General features: G+C 47.8%; 1 protein-coding gene across 5 annotated transcripts in view; it reads left to right on the plus strand.

The window, feature by feature from the left end:
• The window catches only part of MYO19 (myosin XIX), a 171,523-nt gene that overhangs the window by 55,235 nt on the left and 101,087 nt on the right, over positions 1-15,201 (plus strand). For all 5 annotated transcript variants that reach the window (XM_069945889.1, XM_069945890.1, XM_069945894.1 and 2 more), the window contains one exon: positions 5,009-5,078. In XM_069945889.1, coding sequence (XP_069801990.1) covers positions 5,009-5,078 — 70 coding nt within the window. The remainder of the gene's footprint in view (positions 1-5,008; positions 5,079-15,201) is intronic.

Genomic DNA, 15,201 nt, shown 5'->3' on the forward strand with positions numbered 1-15,201 from the left:
TATACCGACATCAAATATGGCAAACTCTCGTCCAATGATAGGTGCTAAAGGAATTCAGATCACACTTCTAGCGTTGAAAAAATGCTTGTTGCGGCACTGGCTTACAGATTCTATCCCAACACAATCTGAATTATCAGATCAATTAAAGGATTTACTTTATATTGAGAGATTGGATACCCTGCGTACTCCGGACAGATACACAACTCATTTTTTCAAAGTATGGCGTAAGTTTATTGAGAAACAACTGTCGCAACCAGAGCGAAATAATTTAATGACACCATTTCGTAACTCTGACTGGTATATTAGAGAAAATCTTAGAGGAACACTAGGGATTCTGGAAATTTCTTAGTGGAAGGAGGTGATTGGCTGGTACAATTGGGTCATCAGGCCCGATTTAATTTAATACGATACTTCTTTAACCCCTTAGCGACCCATGACGTATCTGATACGTCATGGTGCCGCTCGGGGTGTCCAGAGCGGGGTCCCGCCGGGACCCCGCTCTGAACGGCGCTGATCCCGGCTGACACGTGCAGCCGGGCAGTGCCTCTATTAGCCGGCGCGGGTCCCGTTGCCGCGCCGGCTAATTAAGCCTCTAAGTGCAGCTGTGAAACCTGACAGCTGCACTTAGAGGCTTTGTACACACTATCCCTGGTGTCTAGTGGCTCGGATCTCCCCCCCGCGATGCGATCGCGGGGGGGAGATCCGTTCTTCTGCCCGTGCCGGGCCTCAGCGTCGGAATGACGCTGATCCCGGCTCGGCAATAGATTGCTATGGCCTGCAGCAGGCCATAGTAATCTATGACCGATCTAATCGATCTTTGCTGTGTATATACACAGCATTGATCTCTATGAGAGATCAGTGCTGTCTATATACAAGTCCCCCAGGGGGGCTTCTAGTTACAGTAAAAAAAAAATTTAAAAAGTGTTTTTATTAATAAAAAATCCCCTCCCCTAATAAAAGTCCAAATCACCCCCCTTTTCCCATTTTATAAATATAAATTAATAAATAAATTAAATAAATAAACATATTTAGTATCGCCGCGCGCGTAATCGCCCGAACTATTAATTAATCCCATTCCTGATCTCGCACGGTAAACGGCGTCTGCGCAAAAAAATTCCAAAGTGCAAAATTGCGCATTTTTGGTCGCATCAAATCCAGAAAAAATGTAATAAAAAGCGATCAAAAAGTCGTATATGCGCAATCAAGGTACCGATAGAAAGAACGCATCATGGCGCAAAAAATAACACCTGACACAGCCCCATAGACCAAAGGATAAAAGCGCTATAAGCCTGGGAATGGAGCGATTTTAAGGAACGTATATTTGTTAACAATGGTTTGAATTTTTTAAAAGCCATCAGATACAATATAAGTTATACATGTTATATATCATAGTAATCGTAACGACTTGAGGAACATGCATAACAAGTCAGTTTTACCATAGGACGAACGGCGTAAATGCAAAACTCCCCGAAATCAAAACAAATTCGTTTTTTTTTCAATTTGACAGCGCAAATGATTTTTTTCCGGTTTTGCAGCATATGTTATGGAAAAACAATGCCTGTCATTGCAAAGTACAATTGGTTTCGCAAAAAATAAGCGCTCATATACGTCTCTAGGTGAAAAAATGCAAGCGCTATGGACTTTTAAATTTAAAATGGAATAAGCAAAAGCGCAAAAACGAAAATAGGCTTTGACCTTAAGGGGTTAAAGGCTGAAGTTATTAGTTGTTTTTTTTTTTTTTTAGGTTGTTAGATTTGTTCAATATATATTAAAAGACATGCCATATCTTTGGCATCCATACATGTTAGGTACTTTTAATTTTTAATTTTTTAGCCAAGTATATCTTGGAACTTATCACATATTGTAAAATATACCTACTTCAGGAACCTTCCTTAGTTGATACTTATTACTTTACTAAATTTGCATGCCAATAGACATGTTTTTTGAAAGTCTTTACTTAAGTAATGCCTGATAAATTATTTATATGATTATATATAGTGTATGCATGTAGTCACCTATTCCAGTCTAGAAGATAGATTTCTTTCAATGTATATGTCTAGGAGGTCTTTGGTTTTTGTTTTCAGAGAATCTAGATGTCACATCTTCTTTGTGGACAAGCTATATTTTGACAATGATTTACTACTACTGTTTTATTATTATATAGATAAAAATTCACAGGCAAAAGTAAGAGAAAAATGTATGTACTAGATGTATAGAATTCATCTGTAATTCATTTTACTGATATACATATTATGCTAACTGAAATTGTGCCTAATAAAATATTGTTAAAAAAAAATAATAGTAATAGTAATGTCAACTTGTATAATAATAATAATAATAATAATGTCATCCTGTATAATAGTAATAATAATGCCATTCTGTATAATAATAATAATAATAATAATAGTAGTAATGTCATCCTGTATAGTAATAGTAATGTCATCCTGTATAGTAATAGTAATGTCATCCTGTATATTAATAGTAATAGTAATGCCATCCTGTATAATAGTAATAGTAATGCCATCCTGTATAATAATAGTAATAGTAATGCCATCCTGTATAATAATAGTCCTAATTCACACTTCAGTATTTTTTCCAGACCAAGAAATACGGAATGCATTACAACCCATTATTTTCAATGGTGCTATTCATACATCTGTGACAAAACCCCCCCCCACAAAAACAGACATGTTGTAATACCGTCCGTAATTACGGAACGGACACCCCTATAGAAGTCTATGGAGAGCACAAAATTTGCAGAGAGTAAAGTGCAATCTGCAAAACCATCCGCGAAATCGTCCGTATAGAGGATCCAGATTTTCATCCAGGAAAATATACTGACGTGTGAATGTGGCTTAATAATCACACAATTAGGCCACATTCACATACCCGTAGTACAGTCAGTGGCCGCAGCCACGGCCCGCACTATGAATGTGTATCCATAGTGCTCCGTGCTTCACGGAGCACTACATTACACTTCATTTACCCTAGAGATCCGTGCCGCAAAAATCAGTCCGCATTACAACATGTCCAGATTTTTTGCGGCACGGATCGCAGCCCCATGTGTACTAACGTGTGAACGGAGCCATTGAATAACATTGGTTTTATGTTCTCTCTGCAATTGCGTACCTGCAGTTGCGGACAGGACGACGGACGTGTGAATTAGGCCTTACTTCATAGAGATTTCCCTTATTTTGGGTCTAGATATGTCCCTGACCACTGTTACTGGCTATCAGCAAATTAGTCTATCCTGCTGATACCTCCCTATTGTGCATGGAGCGCTGATCGTGTCTCCTTGGTGCGGTTCCTGTGCATCCCGTGTAATCCTGTGTTTAGTAAGGCAGGTTGGAGCACTGCTCTGCCCCCAGCCGGCCGACACCTCTGATAATAATTAGAAGTGGCGGATCAGCACTCTGGGGATGGGGCAGTGCTCCAAATGGCCTTACCGGACACAGGATTACACTAAAAACTGCACAGGAACGGTGCAGAGGATGAAGGTAATAGACATTCCTCCATCCTCTGTGCCCCGTGTGCTGTAGGAATCAGATTGGTCTAACCTGTTTATAGTTCCGTGTCCATCTCACACAGCGATTTTCCTATTCACCATGTAATTGTGACAACACGTCCGTGCTGTTTTTTTTTGGAAGCAACCACAAGCACCACGCTCTCTTCTTCTGCCCGAGCTCCACATCCCATGCGGTTGCCCGACTTTTTACTTCTCATTCCTATAGGGGCAGGCAGTGTAGTACTTCCCCACCTATTCTAGCATCTATATAAAAGGGACACACCCAGCACCCGCACCGGAACTAATGAAATGTGTTGTGTATTGTCCCCAGAAGGACGGGGAGCGGGCAGAGGCCCTAGAGCTGGAATGTGTGGTGTATTGTCCCCAGAAGGACGGGGAGCGGGCAGAGGCCCTACAGCTGGGATGTGTGGTGTATTGTCCCCAGAAGGACGGGGAGCGGGCAGAGGCTCTAGAGCTGGAATGTGTGGTGTATTGTACCCAGAAGGACAGGGAGCGGGCAGAGGCCCTAGAGCTGGGATGTGTGGTGTATTGTACCCAGAAGGACAGGGAGCGGGCAGAGGCCCTAGAGCTGGGATGTGTGGTGTATTGTCCCCAGAAGGACGGGGAGCGAGCAGAGGCCCTAGAGCTGGGATGTGTGGTGTATCGTCCCCAGAAGGACGGGGCGCGGGCAGAGGCCCTAGAGCTGGGATGTGTGGTGTATTGTCCCCAGAAGGACAGGGAGCGGGCAGAGGCCCTAGAGCTGGGATGTGTGGTGTATTGTCCCCAGAAGGACGGGGAGCGGGCAGAGGCCCTAGAGCTGGGATGTGTGGTGTATTGTCCCCAGAAGGACGGGGAGCGGGCAGAGGCCCTAGAGCTGGGATGTGTGGTGTATTGTCCCCAGAAGGACGGGGAGCGGGCAGAGGCCCTAGAGCGGGGATGTGTGGTGCATTGTCCCCAGAAGGACGGGGAGCGGGCAGAGGCCCTAGAGCGGGGATGTGTGGTGCATTGTCCCCAGAAGGACGGGGAGCGGGCAGAGGCCCTAGAGCTGGAATGTGTGGTATATTGTCTCCAGAATGGATGGGGAGCGGGCAGAGGCCCTAGAGCTGGGATGTGTGGTATATTGTCCCCAGAAGGACGGGGAGCGGGCAGAGGCCCTAGAGCGGGGATGTGTGGTGTATTGTCCCCAGAAGGACGGGGAGCGGGCAGAGGCCCTAGAGCGGGGATGTGTGGTGCATTGTCCCCAGAAGGACGGGGAGCGGGCAGAGGCCCTAGAGCGGGGATGTGTGGTGCATTGTCCCCAGAAGGACGGGGAGCGGGCAGAGGCCCTAGAGCTGGGATGTGTGGTGTATTGTCCCCAGAAGGATGGGGAGCGAGCAGTGGCCCTAGAGCGGGGATGGCACAGAGCACTTCCAGAGGGAATTTAACGTATGACATAGGATTTACTCTCTGGAATTAGCCCTTTAATTATGGCTGTGGAAATTGACTATTTCTGTTTTTATCCAGGTAATGCCTGCACCCTGAGGAATAATAATAGCAGCCGATTTGGGAAATATATTCAGCTTCAGTTAAGCAGGTAAATAAACCACCTATTACATAGCTGGTAAAAATTGATTTAAAGTGTTTTGCTATGAAACATTGTGGATAAAATTAGAAACGTACCACCATACATATATTACAAAGCGTACCACATACACAGTACAAATGGGATGCTCTAATAGAGTAACTGTCTCCCCCCCCCCCCCATGAATTTTATCACTCCCTGGTTTCCTTACCGCTTGTTCGCCGTGCAACAGCGTGCACACTTTCCCATAATGCCTCTTGCTTGCAGGCTCAGTGGAGACCACCTGCATGTACTTTCTGAAGATTGCAGTGTAACTGAGCATGCCTGACCACCTTAGTGGGTCGTAGCAAAGGGCAGCAGGTTATAAAAACAATGCGGGAGGCGGAGCGAGTAGCCGATGGAGAAAGACGTCTAGAGGAGAGCTCCTGACCCACGCAGCAGCTACAGAAGGTCCCTTCACTGCTAAGGCATCTTTTTCATGGGGAAAACTACTAGGAGATCCTCCCAGACACCCTCCACTAACCTCAGATCTGGTTCGGGGGTCTCTCCCATTAAGAGGTACCTCGTGCGGCTCCTCTCTCCTCTGTTTCCCCTCCATCAGTGCCAAGGAGATTGAGTAGAACCCGCACCGGCGCTGCAGCCCACTGACCACTCAGAGGTGCGGGAGCCCCGACGGTTGAGGGACCTCACATACCGCCCGGAATTTGCCCGGCACGTCTTCCCCCCAGTTGGCATCTGCGGACATTGCAGCTCCGGAGTCGGCGCCATCTTGCCACCACATGGGACGGGTTCGGCAGCGTCTCTCCTATTAGCCCTGTCGCACGAACCTGCTCCCCTGCTGCCACCTCTGAGGTCAGTCACACTCTTCGCCAACTCTTGTTTCAACTGCAAACAAAAAATACATTTCCTTTCTTTGATCTCGGAGGTCAAAAAAGCATGTAATGAAATTTCTGAGGTGCAGAAAGATATCCAGCTGATTACAACCAGAATGGAGACCTTGGAGGAGGACCATCATGCTACTAGGGGCTACATCGCTCGACTACAAACCACTGTTAGTTCTCAAACTTCTGCTTTGAGTGATATGGAAAGGCACATGGAGGAGTTGGACAATAGAGGGAGGCGGAATAACATCAGGGTCCGGGGTCTGCTTGAAGCTACTCGGGATGAGGATCTACCCGAGACCCTTGAGGCCATCTTTAACTCCATCTTGGGGGAGCCTGCAGCCCACAAAGTGAAGCTAGATAGGGCGCATAGGGCTCTTCGGCCCAGATCCTCCACTGGTATACCGAGGGATGTAATTTGCTGTGTGCATGACTTCTGATAATGGCTACGGCTAGAATCTGATAATGGCTACGGCTAGAAATATGCGTAATCTGGAGTTTGATGGGGCACCAATTCAGTTGTTTCCTGACCTCTCATGGATTACTCTGCAGAAAAGGCGCTATCTTCGCCTTCTCCTGACCTTGTTACAGGACAATTCCCCTTTGCTCTTTCAGCCCGTAAACTCAGATGCTCTGCGGTAATGCGGGACTTGTCAGACCTCACTCGGTTTTGAGAGACTCTGGAACTCCAGGTTCCTAAGATTGCTGAGTGGACACTCTCACAGTCACCACCCCCTCTTCCTTCCAGTCTGGCAACTGGTGGGCCAAAAGAAGAGTCAGCGCAGATCTGGAAATTTGTCCCCTGGCCATTGGCTCCCTCCTGGGTCCCCTCCTTGATTCCTCCACTACCTGATGCCTGACGGCTTGAGTCTATCTGTGCCTGCCTTAGTATTTTTGCTAAATACCTAATGTTTATGGGGCCTTTCATCTGATTTCACTATGTGTACTCTTTTCTCTGGTGCGTGGGTCTGCTCTGTAGACCTGAGTCTAGGACATTTCCTCTGCTCTCTCTTCTTCTGTCTCTTCTCTTTCTCCCCGTCTGGGGTTCAGTGTCTATTCCTGAGAATTTATATTCCTGGTTGTTCTTCTACCCCTTTCCTTACATCCAGACAAAGGGTTACTGGCCAAGTGCCTTTTTTGCTATGTTGCTGGTAGTTTATTCTGCCTCTTTGTGTTTGTCTTGTCTTTCCCTACCTTCCCTACCTTGTCTTCCCACAGTTTAGCTCCTGTTTACAGACAGCCTGACCAGCACCACACCTGCGGTGCCGCTTTCTCTGATGGTATCTCTCTTATTTGACATTTTTGCGGCCCAGGACCAGGTGAGCCTCCCCATAGGCGAGTTCCTCCACTCCATCTCTCCCTATGATTAAGTGTGTTTCTTTTAATGTGAAGGGGCTCAATTCTAATGTTATACTGTTGGCCTTGAGGGAATTGAAGGATGCTCAGGCTGATGTTGCTTTTTGCAAGAAACCCATTTTGATCACACTGCTAATTTTAGATTTGCCCACCGTCAATACCCCCAGGTGTACTTGGCCTCGGCAGGTAGTAAACATGCAGGAGTGGAAATTTTAATATCACGACACTGCCCAATGCAAGTGACTTCCTCCTAACCGCACCCAAATTCCCTTTATCCACAGGGTGCTCAAGAGGGTGGCTGCTTACCCCCCTTTGCCACGAGTGGTTGGTGAGGATTTTAACCTCCCCCTGTCTGGGATCATGGACAGGCACTCTGTTGCAGGCAAGCCTCCATCCCCTGACCAACTTAAACTTTCCAAAGAATTTAGGAAGCTGATATGTTTCCACAATCTTTATGATTTAATGGCGCATTGATCACCCTGCGGAGCGCACCTATACGTTCTATTCCCAACCCTGTCAGACGCACACTAGAATTGACTATTTCTTTTGAAGTGTTCAAACGGTGCGTTTGTTACGGGGAGCCTCCATGGGGCTGATCTCTTGGTCGGATCATGGCCACGTTGCCCTGACCTTGGCGTCTCTTCTGTTCCCCACCCTCCAATATCATTAAAGACTGAATGAAACGCTCTTGAAGACTCAGATTCATAGAGACTCTATAAAGGAATGCATTTCCACTTATTTTACGGAAAATGAGGGCAATGTTGAGCTGCAATCCACCCTCTGGGAGGCACATAAGGCAGTAGTTCGGGGACACTGTATTGCATTGGGGTCTAGACTTAAACAAAAGACACTCAGGCTCACATACAGACTACTAGAACTGAGATGTCGATGTTAGAACAGAAATTAATTGGCCGCCCTTCCCTTGGGACATTGCGTAGGCTCATAGCGGCTAGAGCGCGTCTTAAGGACCTTCTCATGCATAAAGTGGAGCGTATGTGCTCTATTCTAAACAAAGATTTTATGAGAAGGGGAATAAAGCCCATGCGTTATTGGCGCGAATGCTTTCAGACCGCTCTGCCACCCAGACCCGCATGTCCTGAAGGACCATCTTGGTCTAAGTATCACCCCCGAGATATTGCCTCTGTGTTTTTCTAACTTTCTCTGTAAGCTGTACTCCCTCCTGTCTACCCTACCCTCGGATCCGGAGGCTTGCCAGCAGCGGATACAAGATTTCCTGAGGGACTGTCGGCTTCCGAGGCCTTGGAGGAGCTCAATACCCCAGTTACCGCGGAGGAATTGCAGGAGATTCTGAAGTCTCTGCCGTCTGGTAAGGCTCCAGGCCCAGGTGGTTTTACCTATCTTTATTATAAAACCTTTTCTGCCCTTCTCCCTAAACTTGTCCTCTTGTTCAACGCCTTTCTGTGGGGCAAACAGTTGCCCACATCCCTTCTTCATTCCTATATTACCCTTATTACCAAGCTCGATAAAGACCCTTCGGAGTGTGCCAACTATAGGCCCATCGCACTGTTGAATTCAGACCTAAAATTGTACACTAAGTTGTTAGCCACTCGCCTGGGGTATTGGCTTCCCACACTAATACATTAAGACCAGGTAGGTTTTGTCCCTGGCTGTCAGGGGGCGGACAATACCCGCAGAGCGATTGATCTCATTGATGCGGTGAACAAGCAGTCGGGACAGGCGCTTTAGACGCTGAAAAGGCGTTTGATCGCCTCAGCTGGCCTTTCCTTTTTGAGACTCTGCATTCCTATGGCATCTCGGGCCCATTCCTGACTGCAATTCACGGCCTTCACTCTAATCCCACTGCCTCAGTTAAGTTGCCCCACCAGCTGTCTGAATTCTTTACGATCCGCAATGGCACGCGTTAGGGCTGTCCTCGCTCACTGTTATTATTTGTGTTATGTATTGAGCCCCTGGCGTGTGCCATTCGGAAAGATCCTAATATTTGGGGGGTGAAGGTAGGTGTGGTTGGCCCTTATTCACCTGAACTCCTTTCTGTAGACTCCTCCTGCCTGCCCCTCTATTCCCATGCTTGGCCCGATCCTCTTTACTAGGCAAGTATGGTCCGCGTGTGCATCCACGTTTGGTCTATACTCCTGGGATTCTCCTCTCATTTCCTTCCTACTAACGCCCTTGGATTGGCATTTCCCCCCGATGGTGCGGCACTGGGGTTGGTAAAACAATGTTCCAATTCGTTGATATAGCTGACCCTCTTACGCGAACCCTTCTGCCCTTTGAGAGACTTAGAGAAAAATATGACCTCCCTGGGTCAGAGTACCTCTCCTATCTTGGTTTTAGACATTTTATGCATTCGGTCTTTAGATCCCTCACAGTCTCAAAATCCACATCCTTTGAGCAACTGATAAGGGCAGGTGGATCCACTAGAGGCCTAATTTCAGCTATTTACCAAACTCTGAACTCACCTATGGGGGACTCACCGAACCCGCACAAATATATGGATAGATGAGAGGCTTCCTGAGGTAGGACAAACTCCCCTGAGCTGTGGCAGGCGATATGGAGCAGGGCAGCTACCTCTTCTATTTCCACGAATTATAAGGAGACCCACTAGAACTTCAGCAAGTGAAATAATAAAAAACTAAAAAAGTGGTGGATTCCGATTGGAGCCAAACCCTCATTTGAAAACGGGCTAGGTGTCTCCAATGTCCCAGATAAATGGCTCACGGCTTCTGGAGTCACATTAGAGTCGTGCCTAACTGTGTACGACCCCTCCAGGTGAGCGTGCATGAGCACAGTTTTCATCTATATGTTACTGTTTTATTGACCTGCACATGCAGCACCGCTGTATCCTGCTTTTCTATTCACATACAAATTCTTGATGTGCTGGTACCACACTCCTGAACTACTTCATAAACTGAATAGCAATATCCCTTCAGTGTGTTGGAGGTGTAATGGCTCAGTGGGCACCCTGCTTCATATCTTCTGGGACTGCCCTCTTATTACAGGTTACTGGTCGCAGGTGGCTGCATTGCTCTCCTCGGTCCTGGACACTTCGGTCCCTTTGGATCCTTTAACCTTCCTATTTAATATCACACCTACAAGTCTAGGTAAGAAGTCTACCAAATTAATGCTTCAGATACTGACAGCCGCTAAGTCACTCATTCCCCATAAACGGAAGCAGACCCCTCCTCTATCTTTTGAGCACCTGCTGGCAAGGATAAAAGATATTAGAGGCCTTGAGCGACTTACAGCGTCACTATATAACCACCTGCCATTGTTTGGCTCTGTTTGGCTTACTGTGTGCGCACTGGTCTACCTAACTGAAAGGATAGGGACCTGGGTTTGCTGATCCGTTCCCTCCGAGATGGTATCACGTGTCCTCCTTCTCTTCAACGCTGACAGCTGCAGCTGATCTCTGTCTGCCTCTCTGACAGCAGCCCCCCCCCACTGTGTAACCCCATTCACCCAACCCCACTGATCTCACCCCACTGTGTGCCCCCCCCTCGCCCTGGAGCTCACCAGCACTATGTGTCCCCCCGCGTCCGGAGCGTACCCACAGTCTGTGCCCCCCCCAGCTTACCCGGTGGCCACCCGCGGCGCCCCTTCCATTCCAGTGCATCCCCCACCCCGTCTCCCGGTGGCCGCATGCAGGCATACCCACAGTCTATGCAGCCCGCGCCGCTCCTCTCAGTGCAGCCGCCCGTCTCCCAGTGGCCGCCCGTACCGTGCCCACAGTCTGTCGTCCCCCCCCCCCCCCCCCCCCCCCCCCGCGCAGCTCACCCGACGGACGCACCATGTATCTCCCCCCAGACTCTTTGCACAACCCTTTCTGCTCGCCATTGTCCTCCTGCCATGTCTCTGGGTCCCACGCTCACCACAGTCGCTGACAGTGTTTCTGAACCAGTCTCTACAGTGACTGCCCTCTGCCAATCATGGGCCATGGTGCTGTCCCATCTTGGTCCGTGTTTGGCTGAGCAGACTGCAGAGACTGGCTCAGTGGCAGTTCTAGACAGCGGGGAACATGGAAACAAGGCAAGAGGACACCAGAGAAGTGGGTAGAGGTAAGCATAAGCTCTTACTTTCTATATATTGGCATGACCTTTTAATTAGCCGTTGGCCGTTGCGCTGATATTGCAGATAATCGTCCTGTGTAGTAGGACCTTTACACTGATGGGCAATAGCAAGTTATGGTGCGTTTACACAGACAGATTTATCTGACAGATCTTTGAAGCCCAAACCAGGAACAGACAATAAACAGGGATGAGGTCATAAAGGAAAGACTGGGATCTATCCTCTTTTCAAATCCATTCCTGGCTTTGGCTTCCAAAATCTGTCAGATAAATCTGTCTGTGTAAACGCAGCATTAGACTCTGCAATCACTTTACAGAGAGCTGAACAGTGGGAGATGTGGCGGTGATTGACAGCAGGTGCCACTGCGGATGGTGCAGCACTGCTTCTGTGCCCCTGTGGTCTGTTGGTTGATGTAGAGTTACACCAATACGTGGGAACAGGTTAATGACACAAGCCCTTGTTCTTTAATACACAGCACACCCGACCCGGCTGATGGACTGGCCACTCAACCAATCAGTGACTGGAGCGGCGTCCCGCCCCAGCAGCCAGTCCATCAGCCAGGCTGTGACATGTCCGCTGCAGAGGTCTCACTGATCACTGCGGGCATGGGGAGAGGTAAGTTGTTACTTGTAATCAATTTCCCCCCTCCCCCATGCAGGCTGCTGGCTTTTAGAAATCGCCGAACTTCTTTAAAACTTGCAATAGATCAGGAGCTTGGGAACACTGCATATTGCACTGAAGAATAAAGGTATGTGTCACAGACAGATATATGTAAGGTACCGTGTGTTGTCTTGTCCTAACAGTGTCAGCAATTTTTAAGGTGAATTGCAGAGGACAGATTCACTTTAAAGGGAACCTGTCACGCGGTGTGCTGGGGCAGAGCCCGTCCGATTATCCCTAACCCTAACCACCCCCGCCCGATAGCAGCATATGCTTACCTGACCGCAGTCCCTCATCACGCTCCTGCTTCAGTCTCTCGACTATCGACAGCCCACTCAGCCAATCAGTGCGCTGTCCTGCTGCAGTCATTGATTGGCCGAGTGGGCTGTCATTGAGCTGAGACCAGGAGACTAAAGCAAGAGCGTCATTACACAATGTTTTGGGGGTTATGTATGGATCGTTATGTACCTGGAATCCAAAAATTAATTTCTGCGCAAAAACTGAATATTCACACAATCTGCCAAAAAAATGTGACTAATATAAACCACGACCCCTCTGAGCGTAACATATGAAAAAAGGAGAAGCCAGTGTGAACTGGTCAAAAATAGCTTGATAATTGCTGCAAAAAAAATATGCTGTGTGCAGAAAGACATTATACCTGCTGATGCCGCTGACGCACTCACATGCCCTGCCGGGGACTGACTGCAGGTCTCACCGTTGCCCCAGTCTTCTGATGTCACCCAAGCTGCCAGGGGGAAATGTGTCGGCAGGAGGCTGGGGCGCGGAGAGCTCTGCAGTCAGTCCCCGGCAGGGCATGGGAGTGCATCAGAGGCGGCAATGTCAGCGGCAGCAGGGATGTGAATGTGATGGGGATAGCCCTGGTACTACTCTTGCATCATCTGCTCATACTATGAGCAGATGATGGAAGGAGTAGTACAGTGTATATGTATGCATACATAGACATCCATTGAATCCATAGAGTGTCCAGCAGGGGGCGCACTATATATAGAAGTAAATGGTACTCATTGACTTCTATATGTAGTGCGCCCCCTGCTGGACACTCCGTAGAAATTACAGCTGATTTGTGACGTCACCGTTTTTGAGAGAATTTGAAGATTTGATGATCTACTAAATTAGCGAAAATAGTATGTGTGCATTTCCCATAATTAATGTACATTATGAATTTGTCTAACTTTCCATAAGTAATAACATTTAAAAAAATACTTTTGACTGAACTTCTCCTTTAACCCCTTATGTGCTGTAGTGTGTAAGTGACCCAGTGACCCAGGAAATCTTTGCTTCACTCCTCTGGTAACCTCTAACCTCTGTTCTCCTGCCGCTGCAATCAAGTAGGAAAATGTGCCAGTGGTCAGGGGTTATCAGTGCAGGAGCGGTGAAGCAGAGATCTTTGTCTTCCTTTTTAACTCTTTTTTTTGTGTTGCAACACATAAGAGAATATTGGGTCACTTACACACTGCAGTACATAATGTGTTAAGCAGAAAGTAGTCTCCTGCATCTATGTATGGGCTCCTGATGGGCCCTTATAGCAGTACAGGGGACTGACAGAGCAAGCAGCCATTGTCTCTCTGCTCTGCCAGCCACTTTTGTAGCTGCTTATGCCTCTGGCTACGCCCCTGCTACGGAGCCTGGAACTCCCGACACTATAGGAGATCTGGCTGCGACGTTTGTGCAGCCCATATGGGAGTCCAATCAATACATATGTACTGACTGGTTGCCTTTTAAAGAGAAACTATCAGGACCAGTCACCCCAAAACACACAGACAGTGAGCCCTAAGCACAGCCCCGCGCACTGTCCCTACCTACTTGCCGCAATCTGCCCTAAAATGGCAGCGGGCAACTGGGTGTCGATCCCTTGCCTGTATAGGTGAAACAAAAGACAAGACAAGACATACAAAACACAATAAGAATAGTCAGCAAACCGGGTCACAACAGTCTGGCAGCAAAAGTACAAAATCAGGATCCAAAAACGTAGTCAGAAAACAGGCAATATGGTCGGGCAGACGGCAAGCAAAGGAGGTCAAAGATACCAAAAAACGATAGTGATACCAGAAAACAGAACACACAAGCAGGCAGAGACTAAGTCAATAACCGGCGGGGCACAGGCAGAAACGGCTTAAATAGGACACCAGGAACCAAGTCCAGAAGATGATAGGAGGGATCAGCTGTCAATCACTGAGGCAAGGCATGTTAACTGATACATGGCCAGAGGAAACTTAGCAGAACAGACACGGGTGGGGCAGGGAAACCAATTAGCAGACCAGAAGGAATAAGACACCGTTCAGACTGGCACAAACAAAGGCAAACAAAACATAGAATGGAAGATTATGGCCAAAATCAGTGTCTCGGTCGTACCTTACGTGCCGAGAACTGCGCCAATGTTGCATTCATGACAGTACCCCCCTTCTTTTATGAGGGGCCACCAGACCCTCATTAGACATACCAGGAGTGTGTGAAAAATGACATCTTACAATACATGTTTGAACACCACTGGAGATGTCATTGTCAGCCTCCCACTCATCAGCGGAGGCATCCAGGTGACTGACTAAAGGTTCACTGACAGACTCAATATCACCAATTATACTACTGGCATCAGACACAGACTCAGCTTCCATGTTGCAATTATTCAATATCACATTTGATATCACATCATTTTTGGCTGAACACATAAGATCTCACATTAGGCTCAGCAGAGCAACAATGTACACCCACAACGCTTTGAGGTACCTGTGCGCCCAGGTGACTCTTCTGGTTGTCACCTGGACGCTGATGTTCTGGCCGCAGGGGACGCCTTGGACAGTGGCAAATGAAGTGTCCGCCATCACTGCAGTAGAAACAGAGTCCATATATTGTTCGGTGTTCATGTCTGGTCACAACATCCATAGTTCCCAGTTGCATGGGCTGGACCTTCGAGATTGCAGGTGGAGAAATAGATTTTTTTTTAAAAGACTGATAAATGGACAGGAGATTCAGGAAAGTTAGGGCTTGCTTTCTCTTTTTGCCTATCCCCGAGTCTGCGGTCAATCCGTACTGCCAAAGCCATGGCCTGCTTCAGGGTAAGGGGATCTGGATGACCTGTCCAGGCATCTTTAATGCCATCCGACAACCCCGGCTTAAACAATCCTTTAAGCGCAGCCTCACACCACCCGGTGGTCACACTATGGCGCCTAAAC

Source organism: Dendropsophus ebraccatus, chromosome 11 (genome assembly GCF_027789765.1).
Source record: "Dendropsophus ebraccatus isolate aDenEbr1 chromosome 11, aDenEbr1.pat, whole genome shotgun sequence".
In the NCBI taxonomy this organism is placed as follows: Eukaryota; Metazoa; Chordata; class Amphibia; order Anura; family Hylidae; genus Dendropsophus; species Dendropsophus ebraccatus.